Genomic DNA, 17,503 nt, shown 5'->3' with positions numbered 1-17,503 from the left:
CTATCCACAAGGTCTAAGTGAGTAACGGCAGTGCTGAGACTCCAGAATACAGCACATGGCTTTTCAGGTCACCATGCTGCTTCTCATGAAAGAGAGTTTGCAAAACATTCAAGAGAGATTGTACTGGAACTGAGGAGAGAGCTGGGGCATAAAACGATTACATGTAGAATAAAATTGGGCTTCCTTGGTGGCTCAGGGGTAAAGAATCCACTTGCCAATGCAACAGACCCAGATCAATCCATGGGTCAGGAAGATGCCCTGGAGAAGGAAGTGGCAACCCACTCCAGTATTCTTGCCTGGAGAATCCCATGGACAGAGGAGCCTGGTGGGTACAGTCCATGGGATCACAAAAGAATCTGGCATGACTGAGCAACTAAATTACTCTTTAATGAACAATTTAGTTGAACTGCAATCAAGGAAACAATTACAGTACTATATTTGAGTTCTCTGAGGTTTGTTACATTTTCTGGGAGGAGGCTTGTAAGAGAAAATAAGGCCATGATCTGGGATCAGTACTATGACTATAATTTCTTTTTTTATATTAATAAATTTATTTATTTTGCGCTGTGCTGGGTCTTTGTTGCTTCTTGGGCTTTTCTCTAGTTGTGGTGAGCAGGGGCTACTCTCCAGTTGTGGTGTGTGGGCTTCTCATTGTAGTGGCTTCCTTTGTTGAGGAGCATGGGCTCTAGGGAACATGGACTTCAGTAGTTGCAGCTCCCGGGCTGTAGAGCACAGGCTCTATAGTTGTGGCATATGGGCTTAGTTCCTCTGTGGCATATGAGATCTTCCCGAATTAGGAATCAAACTTGTATCTCCTGGCTTGGCAGGCAGATTCTTTACCACTGAGCCATCACAGAAACTCTGTAATTTCTTTAAACAAACAAACAAACAAAATATATATATATATACATATATATATTTATTTATTTGGCTGTGCTGGGTCTTAGTTGTTGCACACGGGGTCTTCAATCTTTGTTGCAGCACTTGGGGTCTTTTTTAGTTGCAGCACATGGAATATTTAGTTGCAACATGCAGGTTCTAGTTCCTTGATCAGGGATTGCATCTGGCCTGCCTGCATCGGGGGTGCAGAGTTTTAGCCATTTGACCACCAGGGAAGTCCCTGTAATTTCTGTAAAGCCAATCTGGGTTGAACATCATCTTGTTCAACTCAGTCACTTGAAGGGTCTTTATGTAGGGCTAAGCAGTACCTCCTTCTCCCAGATTACCTGTTTATTTGCTCAGTTGTGGAGACTGGTAAGGTAAAATGGAAGGAGTGGGCATCTGACATCAGAGAAAACTGGACTTTCAATCCATTTTTGCCATGACTAGCCATGTAGTCTTAAGAAATTTTCTGTGACTGTCTGAAAATTTCTGTTTATGGAAAGTTTCTGTTTCTAACATTAGAGTCATAAAATTTCTCAGACTTCTTGTGAAGAAGAAATGAAATAAATTCAACAAATCTGCTAGATTAGATGAATATACAAATATTACGTGTGATGTATTGTAAAATTAGAAAATCAAAAGGAAAGGAGCTGCTAGCCTTAGTTGGGTTTAAATAGTTCAGACATCTGTAAGAAAGCTTGGAAAATTGTTTAGTTTTTGTTTTTGTTTTTAGGCTGACTGTGCAGCATGCCAGGATCTTTGTTCCCTGGCCAGGGACTGAGTCCATACCCCCTGCAGTGGAAGCATGGAGTCCTAACCACTGGACAACCAGGAAAGTGCCAGAAATTGTTTAATTTTTATACTTACTTCTCTTACAACTTTCCAGTCATGAAAATGACAGCTAAATTAGAAAACATCTCTAGAATCTTGAATTTAGAATCTTGAATCTTGGAATGATGGAAAGCTCATAATATTAGAATTTGGAAAAGTAGTCATTTACTATTTATGGGATGTCTTACTTTTGGTCCCCCTGAAAGCAGAGCCAAGGGCAAAGATTTGGATACAATTAGTTTATTTAGGAAGTTGGTATGCAGAATTCCTCCAAGATTTTCCATCCTAAATCCTGGGACTGTGAATATGATGAAATATGATCGGGATTACATTAATGCTACACGGCAAAAGGGATTTTGCAGCTTTGAGTTATTAATTACTTGCGTGCGTGCTAAGTCACTTCAGTCATATCCAACTCTTTGCGACCCTATGGACTGTAGCCCTCCAGGCTCCTCTCTCCATGGGGCTCTCCAGGCAAGAATACTGGAGTGGGTTGCCGTGCCCTCCTCCAGGGGATCTTTCCGGCCCAGGGATCAAACCCATGTCTCGTACATCTCCTGCATTGCTAAGCGGATTCTTTACCACTAGTGTTACCTGGGAAGCCTGTTAATTTCTTGGCTTTGAGTTAATCAAAAAGGAGATGATTCAGGTAAGCCTGATCTAAAAGCATGAGTCCTTTGAAGCAGAAAGTTCTCTCCGGCTGGCTGCAGAAGGGAAGGTCAAAGAGATTAAAAGCACAAGAAGGAGCTGACATGCCCCCATCATAGGCTGTGAAAATGGAAGGAGACATGCCTTGGAATAGCCTTGAGACTAGCTTCTAGGAGCCGTGAATGGCCCCCTGACTTATAGCCAGGAAGCAGGGACCTTCACTTTCAAGGAGCTAAGCTCGGAAGCGGAGTCTTTTCCAAATCTTGCACCTAAGTGCTCAGCCTGGCTAACAGTTTGATTTCAGCCTTGTGAGACTGCAATTAGAAAATCCATGCAACCCCACCCAGAACTCTGACCTATGGAATAGATGATACATTTATTACATGTAATAAACATGTGGTAATTTGGTAGGGAGCAGTAGCACTCTAATCCAAGACATGATTTTAGGAAGTATGAGTAAGGGAGTAGAGAGTGAGGAGGGCAAGAGAGAAAGTAAATAGTAAGGGTGCACAGTGAGAGATTATCACTGGGAGCTGCCAGGGGTGGGGGGTGGGGTTTCAATTCTCCTGTGATTTCCTGCGAAATGGGCGGAATACCACCCAGAATTAGCCCTCAAAACTACAAGACAGGGCTTCCCTGGTGGCTCAGTGGTAAAGAATCTGCCTGCCAATGCAAGAGACACAGATTCAATCCCTGATTCGGGAAGATCCCGTATGCCACGGAACTAAGCTTGTGCGCCACAACTACTGAACCTATGCTCTAGAGTCTGGGAGCCGCAACTACTGAGCCCATGTGCTTCAATTACTGAAGCCCTCGCATCCTAGAGCCAGTGCTCAGCAACAAGAAAAGCCACTGCGATTAGAAGTCCAAGCATTGCAATTAGAGAAAACCCCCCACAGCAATGGACACCCAGCACAGTCGGGAAAAAAAACAAAAAAAGTCCTACAAGACAGTTCAACCTCTTTTGGTTAAGTGAGGAAGTGGGGCTATTTTTGTTTTTGGTGGTGCTGGGTCTTCACTGCAGTGTAGAAGCTCTTCATTGAAGTGCACAGCCTTCTCTAGTAGCGGTGCACGGGCTTAGTTGCCCCACAGCATTTGGGATCCTAGCTCCCCTACCAGGGATCGAATCCACAGGATTCATAAACTCTGGACCACCAGAGAAGTCCCAAGTGAGGTTTAATGGCACTACATTTCCAGACAGTACTTACAGCCAGAGCCCAAAGTGGAGAAGGTAAAATCCTACATCAAAATGCGGAAAGACATAAGGTTCTTGAAGTGAAAGGCTGGCTCTGTAGAATGGGTCTAAACTTGCACAAAATCACCCAGAAGGCTGTGGCTGAAAATAGAGATAGACCAAGGTGATATGAGAGAAGGGTTTAAATAACCCTTAAATAATATGATATAAGAAAAAATCCTGGAGTGTCAGATCTGAAGTTCAGAGAAGAGAGGATTCTTGCTCAAAGGAACCAAGTCTCTGCACAGGAAGGTCAGAAAACAGAACAAGTCCTGTGACCTCCATAGCAGCCTCTCTACATTGCTCCTAGAGCTTCCAACTCTGTAGGCAAAATGATATTAAACCTATAAACTCATGAATTCCTAAGCTGCTTATCAAATTCCTACATATCTTGTGGGCCTCCTTCTTCTGTTTCAAACTAGACTAGACTTGGTGTTAATTTCACACTTAAAATATGCAGTGTTCTGTACTAGCAATTATATTTTAGTGTTACAGTGAATTAACAAAACAAAATCATGTTCCGCTTCTTGTTATTTGCGAGTAATTAAATACCAGGTAACTGGTAAAAGTTGATATTGAACTCATCACTGTATTTTCAACTTGGTCAACTCTTTAAAATATGGCTAGAAACGACTTAATTTTTCCCAGCTCATGGCATATTTTTTTTCCCTATGGCTTCTGGCCTGGGAGTGTAACTGAAAAGAAATGGACAGAGAAATAAGATTTCCAGATTTCTTACAAATTTTTGCTCCTTGTTCTAGACTAGTCATTCTAACTTACACCTATTTTTTAAGAAATAAGGCTATTACTTCTCCCAATACTGAGCATACGAATATTTTGACCAAGAGCAAATTTAAATAGCTACTGAGTCGTTATAAGAAAGTATTTTTGCACCCTAAAGTGAGCTTGGAAAGTTTTTCTGAGCATTTAATTTTATTTGATTTAAATTTAAATTTCAAAAATTTAGAGTTTGTCTTTTAGGTGCTCTAACTACTTTTAAAATAATCTACTCACCTGACAAGGTAGCATTCTCCTTACATTTGAGTTTAATTCTAGCAACAAAAAAATGGAAGTGATAGTTTACTTCAGAAAAGATTGAACAAATATAGATTAAACTACAGTTCCTTTAAAATTACTTAAAATATGCTATTTACATAAGAACTTTCTGCAACACATTTAAAGTACTATAGTTTATTAATTTGAAAGCACCTTAAAAATGTTTTAATAATGCTGAAATTCAGATGTATGTTACATTGCTGTGCACTGAGCAACACTTATGATTTACTTGTTTTGTCTTTACATGCACATATATCCAAAATGCTAAATCTTACACTGCCTGGTTGCTACCTACTTTCCTGCCAGTTTATCCTCCCACTCTCACCTCTGTGAGCCTGTTCTGGTTACACATTAGGCTTGGTTGCACATTAGGTGTTTATGCCATCAGTTCACTATGCCCAGAAAGCAGTTTCCATCTATCCCATTATGCTAACCACTCTATCCTTCAGATCTCAGCCCTAGACGTCTACTTAACTCAACAGGTAACAGTGCAGTCATTAGATATCTCCACTCTCTTACCACGATCTGAAAATTTCTTGTTAACTTATTTAATTATTTTGTTGTGGTTGTTTAGTCGCTAAGTAGTGTCTGACTCTTTTATGACCCCATGGACTGTAGCCAGCCAGGCTCCTCTGTCCATGGGATTTCCCAGGCAAGAATACTGGAGTGGGTTGCCATTTCCTTCTCCAATTTAATTATTAGTTGATTAATTAATTATCCCCCTCATCAGAATAGAAGCTCCTGCTGAGTCATGCTACCTGCCTCCTTCACTGCTGTAACCCTAGCACACAGAACAATACCTCACACATAGTAGGTGCTCAATAAACATGTGTTGAAAGAAAGAATATCTGTCAAATTTATTTTAACTTCACAATGCTGGTATTACCAAGACAAGTTTTATTTTTAGGATTTAATTTTGTAGGGCAAAAGATGCAAAAAGAAGGAAATACTAATTGAGCAGACCTGGCTGGTGTGAAAAACTGTGCTGTGTTAGATGTTAATGGTAGAAACCCCAGATTGTTCTCCTATCTTCATTGTAAGAAACATGCCTCCCAATACAGGAGACATAAGAGACTCCGGTTTGATCCCTGAGTCAGGAAGATCCCCTGGGGAGTGCATGGCAATCCACCCCAGTATTCTTGCCTGGAGAACCCCATGGACAGAGGAGCCTGGTGGACTACCGTCCATGGGGTCGCAAAGAGTCAGACACTCAAGCGAGGTAGCACACACGCCTGCAAGGCTCTTAATGTCACTTTCTAAAATCCCTTTCTGTTGTCTCTGTGTGTGCCAAGTCACTTCAGTCGTGTGTGACTCTTTGTGACCCTATGGACTGTAGCCTGCCAGCCTCCTCCGTCCATGGGATTCTCCAGGCAAGAATACTGGAGTGGGTTGCCATGCCCTCTTCCAGGCCATCTTCCCAACACAGGGATTGAACCAGCGTCTCCTGTGTCTTCTGCATTGGCAAGCAGATTCTTTACCACTAGCGCCACCTGTTGTCTCTACTCCCATGGAAAGCAAATCCATACTATCTCCTTTTTTCATGTCTCAAGAAATCACAGAGAGCAGACTATCCGCACACAGTAGGATTGACAAGCGCTTTTTAAAATGAATAAATGTAAACATGTTAAGGGACTGATTAGTAATCCCACCCAAGGAGCGATTAGGAATCCCACCCAACGACTGTGGAAGAAACTGTGATTCTATGGACCAGACCCACTGTCGGAAGCAGGGAAGTTTTATGTGCAGATCCCAGTCAATGACAGGATCATTGTGTGGGAAAAGTGCGAAGTTCTGTTTCTTAACATCGTGTCATGGAGCTCAGTTTCCTCAATTTCCTTTAGTGGCACAAAGAATGCCCTTATATTTTCTTTTTCTAAAAAAATTGTTCATTGCATTCCCCCCCCGCCTTTTTTCAATTTTATTTATTTAATTGTTTTGGCAGGGCAGCATGGCATGTGGGATCTTAGTTCCTCTACCAGGAATCAAACCTGTGCCCCACCCCCAACCCACCTCCTACAGTGGAGACCTGGAGTCTTAAAGACTAGACTTCCAGGGAAGTGCCCTGCCCTTCTATTTTCATATAATGACTCGACTCTTGAATCACTGGATAAAGTTTTTATTTTATCAAGTTCTTTTCTTTCCAGAAGCTCTTTACTGTGTGCCAATTTAGGAGAATTTTGAAAGCTGTGAGTTAAAATTACAGATCTTAAAAATGGACAGGAAATCAAGATTTCTCCAAGTCCAAGGGCTGTGGCTGCAGGCATGTGTGTTATCAATATTATAGTGTCCTTTTTACAGATAAAGAAACAGTCCTGAGAAACTGAGGGTAAAGAGCCCTGTTTCAGCTCGCTTACTTGTGAGGAGTGAAGATGGCAATAAGGTTACTTGTCCCATACTTTTCTGTTCTTTGTCGTTCTACTCATAGCTCATTCATTTTCAGCCTCAGTCTCATCATTTACAAGTCTCATTTTAAAGCTGAGACAGAAATGCTTCCACCACTGGAGTTCCCTGATAGCTCAGTGGGTAAGAATCTGCCTGTCAATGCAGAAGTCATGGGTTCAATCACTGGTTCAGGAAGATCCCACATGCCCCAGAGCAACTAAGCCCGTGCCACAACTACTAAGCCTGCGTGCTGTAGCTACTGAAGCCTGCACACTCTAGGGCACCAACCACAACTCATCAGTCGCTGTACCACAGCTACTGAAACCTGAGAACACTAGAATCAGCAAGTTGCAACTACTGAGGCACGTGATGTAACAACTAGAGCCTGTGCTCTGCAACAAGAGAAGCCACCACAATGAGAAGCCCATGCACTGAAACTAGAGAGCAGCCCTCACTCTCTGCAACTAGAGAAAGCCTGCCTGCAGCAACAAAGACCCAGTACAGCCAAAAATAAATAAATAAAGCAGTGTCTATGTGTCAAAAATAAATTATTAAAAAAATACTTCCACCACTTAACCAATACCAGGTTATCCAATATCAGAAGAGAAAAAAAAACAGTCTCAATATTCAGTCTGTTACAGACACTGGTGACTTTTATTTGTAAAGCCCTTTATCATTTTCACAGTCCACCACACACGTTACATCTCTTTATAGGCGAGATGTTGTTGCCGAATTTTTGATAACAGAGAATGCACAACTGCCTCAGAGGGGCAGTAAAAAGAAAGAAATATGGAGGACCCTGACCCTAACCCTAATCTTGTCCTAACCTAAACCCACAAAGAAAGAACAAATCACAAAGATCTATTTTCTAGTGTTATACAGCACTAGAGATGGAGTTAGACAAAATCAATCTTTATTGTTACCCTTCACTTTGATAGTTTTTCACGAACTTGAAGGTTAAGTGCTGTGCTTAGTCCCTCAGTCGTGTCTGACTCTTTGTGACCCCATGGACTGTATCCCGCCAGGCTCCACTGTCGATGGGCTAAACAAATAAACTGGTTCTGTGAAAATTTTGCTGGTTTTCTTTGAAGGCCAAGATTTATGAATAAAAGAAGAGTTGGACTTCCCTGGTGGCTCAGTGGTAAAGAATCCACCTGCTAGTATAGGAGGCTCAGGTTAGATTCCTGGTCCAGGAAGATCCCACACGCTGCAGAGCAACTAAGTCTTCACACTACAACTATTGAGCCTGTGCTCTAGAGCCTGGGAGCTGCAAGTACTGAGCCCACATGCCACAACTACTGAAGCCTGAACATCCTAGACTGGTGTTCCACAGCAAGAGAAGGCACTGCCATGAGAAGTCTGATTGCCCCAACTAGAGAAAACCCTGAGCAGAGACAAAGACCCAGGACAGCCAAAAATAAACAATTAAATTAAAAACTTTTTAAAAAGAGAAGAGTTTGGTGAATTCATCTCTGCTTTACAAAAGAAAAGGAAAATGTGATAGTTTCAGTTTAATGTAATCACTACGGAAATATTTGATTGCTTAAAATTTATATTGGGCTTCCCTGGTGGCTCAACTGTAAAGAATCTACCTGCAGTGTGAGAGGCCTGGGTTCGATCTCTGGGTTGGGAAGATCCCCTGGAGGAGGGCATGGCAACCCACTCCAGTATTTTTACCTGGAGAATCCCCGTGGACAGAGGAGTTTAGCGGGCTACAGTCCATGGGGTTGCAAAAGGGTCGGGTACGACTGAACAACTAAGCAAACAATACAAACAAACTTATATAAACAAACAATTTTCTCAGTAAAGACCAATCAGCTTGGGCTTCTTAGTTCTTGTGAGGAAAAGCTATATAATTTTATATAATCAAATGAGTGAGGAAAAAGCAGAGGTGACAGGCTTGGAAGAAAAGTCTCACACTGAGAGAAAATACTGCCACCTGCTGGTGATTATAAAACTTTTCATTTTCTTTCTTTAAAAAAGGAGCACTATGATTTTTTAATTTAAATTTAAATTTTAAAATAGATTTTTAAATTTTAAATCAGGAGACATGGACTACAATTTTGAAATTCAGTGTAATTCTCAGCCATAAAAAGGAACAAAATTGAGTCAGTTGTCGTGATGTGGATGAACCTAGAGTCTGTCATACAGAGTGAAGTCAGAGAAAAACAAATGTCACATATTAACGAACATATATGGACTCTAGAAAAATGGTACTGATGAACCTATTTGCAGGACGGGAATAGAGATGCAGGTGTAGAGAACAGATTTGTGGACACATCAGGGGAAGGAGAGGGTAGAACAAATTGAGAGAGTGGTATTGACATATATACACTTTGTTGTTGTTGTTTTAGTCATTAGGTCATGTCTAACTCTTTTGTGACCCCATGGACTATAGCCCACCAGGTTCCTCTGTCCATGGGGTTTTCCCGGCAAGAATACTGGAGTGGGTTGCCATTTCCTTCTCCAGGGGATCTTCCTGATCCAGGGATTGAACCCATGGCTCTATTGCAACGAGCCACCTGGGAAGCCCAAAATATATTCACCACCATGTGTAAAATAGATAGCTAGCGGGAGCCATCTGTGTAACACAGGGAGCTTAGCTTGATGCTCTGAAATGACCTAGAGGGATGGGATGGAGGGGGGTATTAGGGAGGCTCTAGAAGGAAGGGATATACGTATACTTATAGCTGATTTACTTTGTTATACAGCAGAAACTAACCTAACATTGTAAAGCAATTATCCTCAAATTAAAATTTTAAAATGTTTAATCCAGTGTAATTAAATAACACAACAAAAATCACAGTCTATAGCCCCACACTCTTTCTCTCCCTTCCTTTCTCTTGTTCTACAGAAATAACTAAGCACCTTCAATCTTTTTAGCTGTGTTTTCTTGTATTCATCTTTAAACATCATTTTGATAATAGTTTTAAAGTGGTCCCTCTTTATTCTTCATTTTAGACATCATCTGTTGATTTCATTTTATTATAAATCTCTATTTAGCTTTCCTTCTTCCTTACTCCCATCATACTAAATGTTTACTTTGCAATTTTTGGTTACATAAACTTGGGGTTTACATTGCTGAACTATATTACAACTTTACATTACTCTTTCCTTATGAGTCTCCTTGTGTAAAATCACTTTATCACCTTTCTTATTCTTTTTGCTCTTCCTTGATTGTGTATTTGTTTTCATTTGTATAATTTTCTGTTAGCTTTTACTTTTCCCATTGGTTATGCCAATTCCTATTAGTAGTTTATTTCTAAATGTTTACACAGATTAGATATTTTATCATTTCCACCTTTCTTGGGCATGGTGATTGGAGAATCTTCACTGCCTGCTCAAATTGGCATCTCTTGCCTTTGGGCCAACTCAGTACCATAACAAACTGTGGAAAATTTTTAAAGAGACGGGAATACCAGACCACCTGACCTGCTTCCTGAGTCAAGAAGCAACAGTGAGAATCGCACATGGAACAATGGACTGGTTCAATATTGGGAAAGGAGTACATCAAGACTGTATATTGTCACCCTGCTTATTTAACTTATATGCAGAGTACATCATGAGAAATGCTGGGCTGGATGAATCACAAGCTAGAATCAAGATTTCCAGGAGAAATATCAACAAACTCAGATATGCAGATGACACCATCCGTATGGCAGAAAGCGAAAGAGGAACTAAAGAGCCTCTTGATGACTGTGAAAGAGGAGAGTGAAAAAGCTGGCTTAAAACTCAGCATTCAAAAAACTGAGATATTGGCATCTGGTCCCATCACTTCATGGCAAAAAGATGGGGAAACAATGCAAGCGGTGACAGACTTTCTTGGGCTCCAAAATCATTGTGGACGGTAACTACAGCCATGAAATTAAAAGATGCTTGCTCCTTGGAAGAAAAACTATGACAAACCTAGACAGCATATTAAAAAGCAGAAATATCACTTTACCAACAAAGATTTGTCTAGCCAAAGCTCTGGGTTTTCCAGCAGTCATGTACGGATGTGAGAGTTGGACCATAAAGAACACTGAGCACAGAAGAATTGATGCTTTCGGATTGTGGTGTTGGAGAAGACTCTTGAGAGTCCCTCAGACTTCAAGGAGATCAAACCAGTCAATCCTAAAGGAAATCAACCCTGAATATTCATTGGAAGGACTGATGCTGAAGCTCCAATACTTTGGCCACCTAATGTGAAGAACTGACTCAGTGGAAAAGACCCTGATGCTGGGCAAGATTGAAGGCAAGAGGAGAAGGTGCCAACAGAGGGTGAGATGGTTGGATGGCATCACCAACTCAATGGACATGAATTTGAGCAAACTCTGGGAAATTGTGGAGGACAGAGAATCGTGGTGTGCTGCAGTCCATGGGGTCATAAAGAATTGAGTACAACTTAGTGACTGAACAACAGCAACAAAAGAGTCATATTTAGATTTAGAATTTGGAGTTCAATAAATTTTTTGTAGAAAATCACTGCCAAATACAAATTCCTGTGCCTGCTGAACACTGAAGCCAAAAAACCGAAACGCTGGGATTTGGAACAGTTTTACTGCAAAGGCTAAAGGAGGAGAACTGGTGGCTCATGCGCTAAAGACTTAATCTTCTGTATTTGTGGGGGAAGAGTTTTTATAGGCAAAGTTCAGGCAAAAGCCACAGTGTGTGTTGCTTTGGTTGGTGGTGGGCTAACAGTGTGGTGTTCGGGGCTCACCTTCTGCACCTGAAGTTGCCATCCTCCACCTGGGTTGCTGTCTTAGCTCCTTCATAAGAACTGAAAGATAAGCTATTATGTATATCCTTTAAGGAGGAACCAGGTCTCTACTTTTTAGCTGCACTATTTTTTTAATCTTTTTTTTCATTTTTATTGGAGTATAGTTGCTTTGCAATGTTGTGTTCATTTCCAGTGTACAGCAAAGTAATTCACTATTGTTTTTTGACTGCTTCACATTTCTTCTACATTGCATCCCTTGCCTATTAGTAACTGTCAGAATCTGCCCTTTGGAATTCAGGGAAGGCTTTGGAGACTGATGCCTTTTTCCTGTTAAAAACTCAGGGGACAGGGAAAGCCTTTTGTATCTAGCAGGGCCCTGTGTAGTCCTAACTGATTACAGAATTATAAGAAATGAAAAAAGAAGTCTGTTCAATTGTGACTAAACCAGTAACCTCACTTTTTAAAAAACACGCTATTTGTCCTTTACAAAGGAAGTCTACATGATGGTAAGCAGGTTGACTAATGGAGAGATAGGAAGTTATATTCCATTAGGAGAATATTTTCTCCAGACTTCTAGAATTTAGCAATTTGAAGAATGGTTTCATCCATGAACTTTTCCAGTTTTGTCCTTGAACCTTCATCTCAGCCAGGTATAGACAGGCCTAAGACCAGCAGTGTGGAGACACACCCCATCTGGGGCCTCTGAGACCCTGAGAACCCAGGACTCTGGGACACACGTTTATCCCATATTCCTACTCTGCAGCAGGAACCTGATAGCTCCGTTCAGAGTCACAGGGAGCTTGCTGAGGATGGGAAGTGGAGTCTTGCTCCGCCCCACAGAGCTCCTGGTCTCCGCGGGCTCCGTCTGCGCATGTGCAGCCTTGGTCCCTCTTCTTCCTGTCCGCATTTGCAGGTCCGGTGAGAAGTTCGTGGAGTTTTTCAGTTACTAGCAGGTGCGAGAGCTAGGCATCACAACCGGACCTCGAATGGCCTCGAGCTTTGCTGAGAGCGGCCTTATTGTGGCGGAGGCGGACACAGAAAGTCTCGGGCCGCCCTCAGGCCCAGGCGGGATCCCGCAGTGCCCCGGTCTGGCTTGGACCTTAGCACTGGGAAGGTGGGTGCAGTGTTCCCAGTTTGGCTCAGGTAGGCTCCAGCGCAGGTGAAACTGAGATCCGTTAGGAGCAGGGGCTTGGTCCGTGTGGGGTGCGAATACCCGGCCTCGCCTGCATCTGACGGGGAACGCTGGGCTGACAGCGGTGGTCACTCCGGCCGAGCGTGAGCGGAAGATGTGCTGGGCGGTCCTGCTCCGGAACCAGAGAGACCTGGTCAGTTCCCGCTGTGCCACTGTGGGCGGGAGAACTAACGTGGAGCAGAGTCAGGTAACTCGTGTGCAAAGAAGGCTATGGATAATGTCTGCTTCATGGGATTGATCGGAGGATTCGAGGTGGCGTCGTTAGTAGAAGGAGTTAGCAAAGTGCTAGGCACTAACCGCCCAAGAAGTAGTAACAGCTGTTGTATTTAAAAGACATTGTGCTCTTTTCATTGGGTGGTTTATTTAAGTCTCCCAGTTATCTCGTGATAGCGGTGTGACCCTCTGCATTAAACACAGAAAACAAGAAGCAAATCTGAGTCTCAGGTTGGTGAGGTGGTCCTGAATTTGAGAGGACTGTTGACTTCTCTAGGCTCACCCGGCTTGCGCCAGAACCAGGAGTTGAACCGTCGTTCATACTGTTCTGTCATCAGAAGAAACTTATCAAGAGTTCCTTTTGAGAAACTGCCTTTCCTTTTGAGAAACTGTCTTTCTTTCAAAAATTGTGCCCTACCCCCTTTCCCTCCTGTTACAAAAGGAGACGGGGTTGACGATGGTTGAATGGCATCACCAACTCTATGGACACGAGTTTGAGTAAACTTTGGGAGTTGGTGATCGACAGGGAAGCCTGGTGTGCTGCAGTCGGGATTGCAAAGAATTGGGACATGACTGAGTGACTGAACTGAACTGAACTGATACTCTACCTTAAATGGTTACCCTGCTGACATATTCAATTTCAGTCAACTCCACTTAACAAATGATGTCTTTTACCCAGTCTCCCTTCAGTTACATGCTGCACCCATTTTCTACTCCAGTAGCTCTTAAAGGATCCTTTTGAGGTTAACCTTCAAACCTCCTTGGTAAGTCTTTGCCCAGACACAAATCTTGGTCATGTACCCCTTTAACCATGCCACTGAAACTCAGATGTGAAATCCTGGTTTCACTGAAGGCCCAGTGAATATTTTACAGTAAGAATGGTCACCTTTAGATTGCACTATAAGCCCACAGTGTGAGAATCCCACCCAGTCCATGACTCTACCTCAGGATTCTGATCCACTTGCCCTGGGCTACCAAGTGCACCCTTGTATCCCTCTTCCTGCCTCTGGAGATGTGAACCTTGGGACACAAAGCGCCTGTTTCCTAATCTGCTTGTCTACCACTGAAAAAAAGCCATTTTCATTTCAGTCCTGGGTATTGGCCTTCTACTCTGACTGAACTGGGCATGAGAGTACTGGCCCTGTTCACCTAAAATTGGGTAGTTGGGGCCAACATACAACTTTGTCAGTCTTAACCAAACATACACAAAGTTTCCATGAAACCCTCTCCCTTGTGCAACAGTCCCATGTGTTTCTTGCTCCGGTGGTTTCAGACAACCACCCAGCCCTAGGTTGTCTTCTGGCAAAGGAAAAGCAGTTTGTGCCCTCCTTGGGACCACTTGTTGCATGTTCATCACTAGTTCAAGACAAGTTCAGACTTACATGGTCCAAAACATTAAAATATTCCATAATTTTATCCACACCTTTCAACAGATTCCCTAGGCCTCCAAGAGTAGTGATGCATTTTCATGGCTGTACCTTTTGAGTTTGGATTTCTGACAACTGTTTACATAATTATCAAATTTGTTATCATAATCGAAATCAGATGAGTACTTTCTTGGTATCTACCCCTGACTTAGCTTATTTGCTACCAAGGCTGTTAATGTCCTCACTATTAAATCTGATGCCTTGGCATCATAGGGTGGATTGTAGTATAAGTGCCTACACAAAGCTTCTGATTGCCCTGGCATCAATTTTAAAGACATACATCTCAAAGGTATTGCCAGTGGTGTGACAGAGCTATTAGCAAAACTACTAATGGAGGAAACAGACTGCCCTGCCCATAAAATTTCCCTTTTAGAAAGTACTGGATGGGTACTTCACTAGTGGTTCAGTGGCCAGTACCCCATTCCCCCAAAGCAGGGGGCCCAGGTTTGATTACTGGTTAGGGAATTAGATTTCAGATGCTGCAACTAAGAGTTCATATGCTACAATGAAGATCGAAGCTCCTGTGTGCTGCAACCAAGACCCTTAGCAGCCAAAGTAATATATATAAAAAGGAGAAGATTTTTCTGGGTAACCTTATAACTGACCCTCTGGAGTGCTTTCCCATGCCTTAATTGCAACTCCTATCATTTATATTCACCATAAAATTGTGAACCCATGAAACTATTGACACCACACCCTCCTAATTTTAATTAACAGAGATCCCCAGGTGTTCCAGAGATCCCTTCCTCCCATTCTCCACACAACCCGATGAGTGGCCCTCATGTGCCACACACTCGCAAGGACCTGTGGGTAAAAAACCTTGTTCTTCAAAGTTGCCTGATGGTTTCTTGCTGTGTTGTGTCCTATAATCATAATTAGAATCAAAAGGGCTGGCGCAGTCATAACATCATCCCCAGTGCTGATGGTGGGAAAGGTCTGTGGAGTTCACTTTGTCAACACATTAAATGTACTTGCAGGCATTCTTGGCAGGAAACGAAGGTATCAATAGGCTGAGATGACACGACAAATTACAACAGATTATTTTTTTAATAAAGCTTCTGGAGGGAATATAAAGACATTATTATACACTGGAAACAACCCGGTTGATGACATCTTTCTCATCACAAAAAAGTTAACCCAGAAGTCTATATCAAGGGACCATATTGCAAAAATGAGGTTAGAAAAATGACAACTGAGAGATCTTGTTACAGCAGATGTGCCAGATGAGAATGAAAACCAGGCTGCTGCTGGTTTCCATAGAACCCACTCATCCTTTCTCAGGTCTGTACTTGGGCTTTATTTAATGAAACGCTTGCTACTTAACACTGTAAGAAAAAAGAGTTTTTCAGGTTGTAGTAAGGTCAGATGAGATGAACACTTGTATCCACAAGATAAAATTGAAGAACGGCAGAGAGGGTAAGGGCTTTCCAGGTGACACTAGTGGTAAATAACCCACCCGCCAATGCAGGAGACATAAGAGATGTGGGTTCGATCCCTGTGTCAGGAAGATCCCCTGGAGAAGGGCATGGCGATCCACCCCAGTATTCTTGCCGCCTGGAGAATCCCATGGACATAGGAGCCTGGTGGGCTATAGTCCATAGGGTCACAAAGAGTTGGACATACAGAGAGGTTAAATTTATCATTATATTTAAGAGACTGATCTTTTTCTTTTCCATGCAGTATGTGTGTGTGTGTGGTTTTGATAGGTAGCTACACTATGTGTGTCATGTAACACGGGTTCAAATTCTAAAGAAATTGCACAGAGCCCACAATGACTACTCATAAATCTACGGTTTATTGAAAAAAAAGTATATAATGTAGTAACACATATAAATAATGATATGAATCCCATTGAAAGCTATGTTATAGCAAGGCATCTGTAGAGGCCAAATTTGGGCTGTTATAGCAAGGCATCTGTAGAGGCCAAATTTGGGCTGTAATTATGGTACCTCTGTAAATATTGTGAGAGAATATACTTTGTCTTAGATCAGAAACCACCAACATATGCCAAGATCCTTTGAAATCAGGGACCTGCAAGTGGAAGTTTGGCTGAGATGTATTATTTTAATATTTTGCTAATCATTGAGGCATTTTACTGCTACAAATAGAGTCTCAACAGCAGAGGCCTTCAGGGGTCTCACCAAAACCAAGTGCAATTATCTATGGTTTTCAATATTTTATGTTTATGAGTTGGTACAATATTGCATGGACCCAAAGCAAAACTATGAATTAGTAATTCTCACTACTTGTTCAGAGTTCACTGCCATGCAGATGTATTAGCAAAACAACTCAGGCTCATTCCAGGCTTGGTAGAGCTGAATCTCTTTTGAGGATGAGCTGCCCATTTTTGTTTGGCTTCACACTGGGTACCATGCAATGAACAGTGTACATTCCTCCACCACACTCCCATGTGCCACATTTGCAGATTGGCATCATCCAAGTGGATCCATTTTTGGATCAGTATCAGTAACAAGTACTTTTTTCTCACTGCAGTGGTATAAAATTAGAAATCAGTTACTTGAAAGCTGGAAAATCTACAATTGTAAATATTAAGCACCACACTTTGAATAATCAATGTGTCAACTAAAGTATCAAAAGAAAAATGCAAGAATATTTGAGATTAAAAAATAGAGCAGACCTTACCAAACCTTATGTGAGCTACTGTAGCAGTTCTGAGAGGGAAGTCTATAGCAATAAGCTGGGAACAACACAAATGTCCATTAACTAGTTAATAGATAAATCTACTCACTGGAAAAACGATGCAACAACATGGGTGAATCTCCAAAATATTATGCAAAGTGAGAACAGTGGTGGCCTTCACTGCCCCAAACCATCTGTGCTCCTTTACCTTTTCAGCTACTCCCAAGCCAGGCTGGCCTGCTTGTTGTTCCTGCTGTTTGTAGGTCACCTCTGGCACCAGCCTGCCTCAGAGTACTTGA

General features: G+C 42.1%; 1 protein-coding gene across 14 annotated transcripts in view; it reads left to right on the top strand.

Annotated features, from left to right (window-relative positions):
• Positions 1-12,567: 12,567 nt before the first annotated feature.
• The window catches only part of LOC145538561 (uncharacterized), an 85,494-nt gene continuing 80,558 nt past the window's right edge, over positions 12,568-17,503 (top strand). For 4 of the 14 annotated variants that reach the window (XR_014077031.1, XR_014077016.1, XR_014077022.1 and 1 more), the window contains exon 1: positions 12,604-13,111. Coding sequence is in view for 1 of the 14 variants with exons in the window: in XM_081570785.1 (XP_081426911.1) it covers positions 12,719-12,846 (128 nt within the window). In the remaining 13 variants the exon portion in view is untranslated. Of the gene's footprint in view, positions 13,112-17,503 lie in introns of all 14 variants that reach the window. The other 10 variants (XR_014077039.1, XR_014077037.1, XR_014077033.1 and 7 more) reach the window with 6 other exon arrangements.

The sequence above is a fragment of the Giraffa tippelskirchi genome, chromosome 1 (assembly GCF_054371585.1).
Source record: "Giraffa tippelskirchi isolate mGirTip1 chromosome 1, T2T-mGirTip1v1.2.pri, whole genome shotgun sequence".
Classification (NCBI taxonomy): Eukaryota; Metazoa; Chordata; class Mammalia; order Artiodactyla; family Giraffidae; genus Giraffa; species Giraffa tippelskirchi.
The sequence above is the reverse complement of the archived record's forward strand: the minus strand, read 5'-3'. Positions and strand labels throughout refer to the sequence as shown.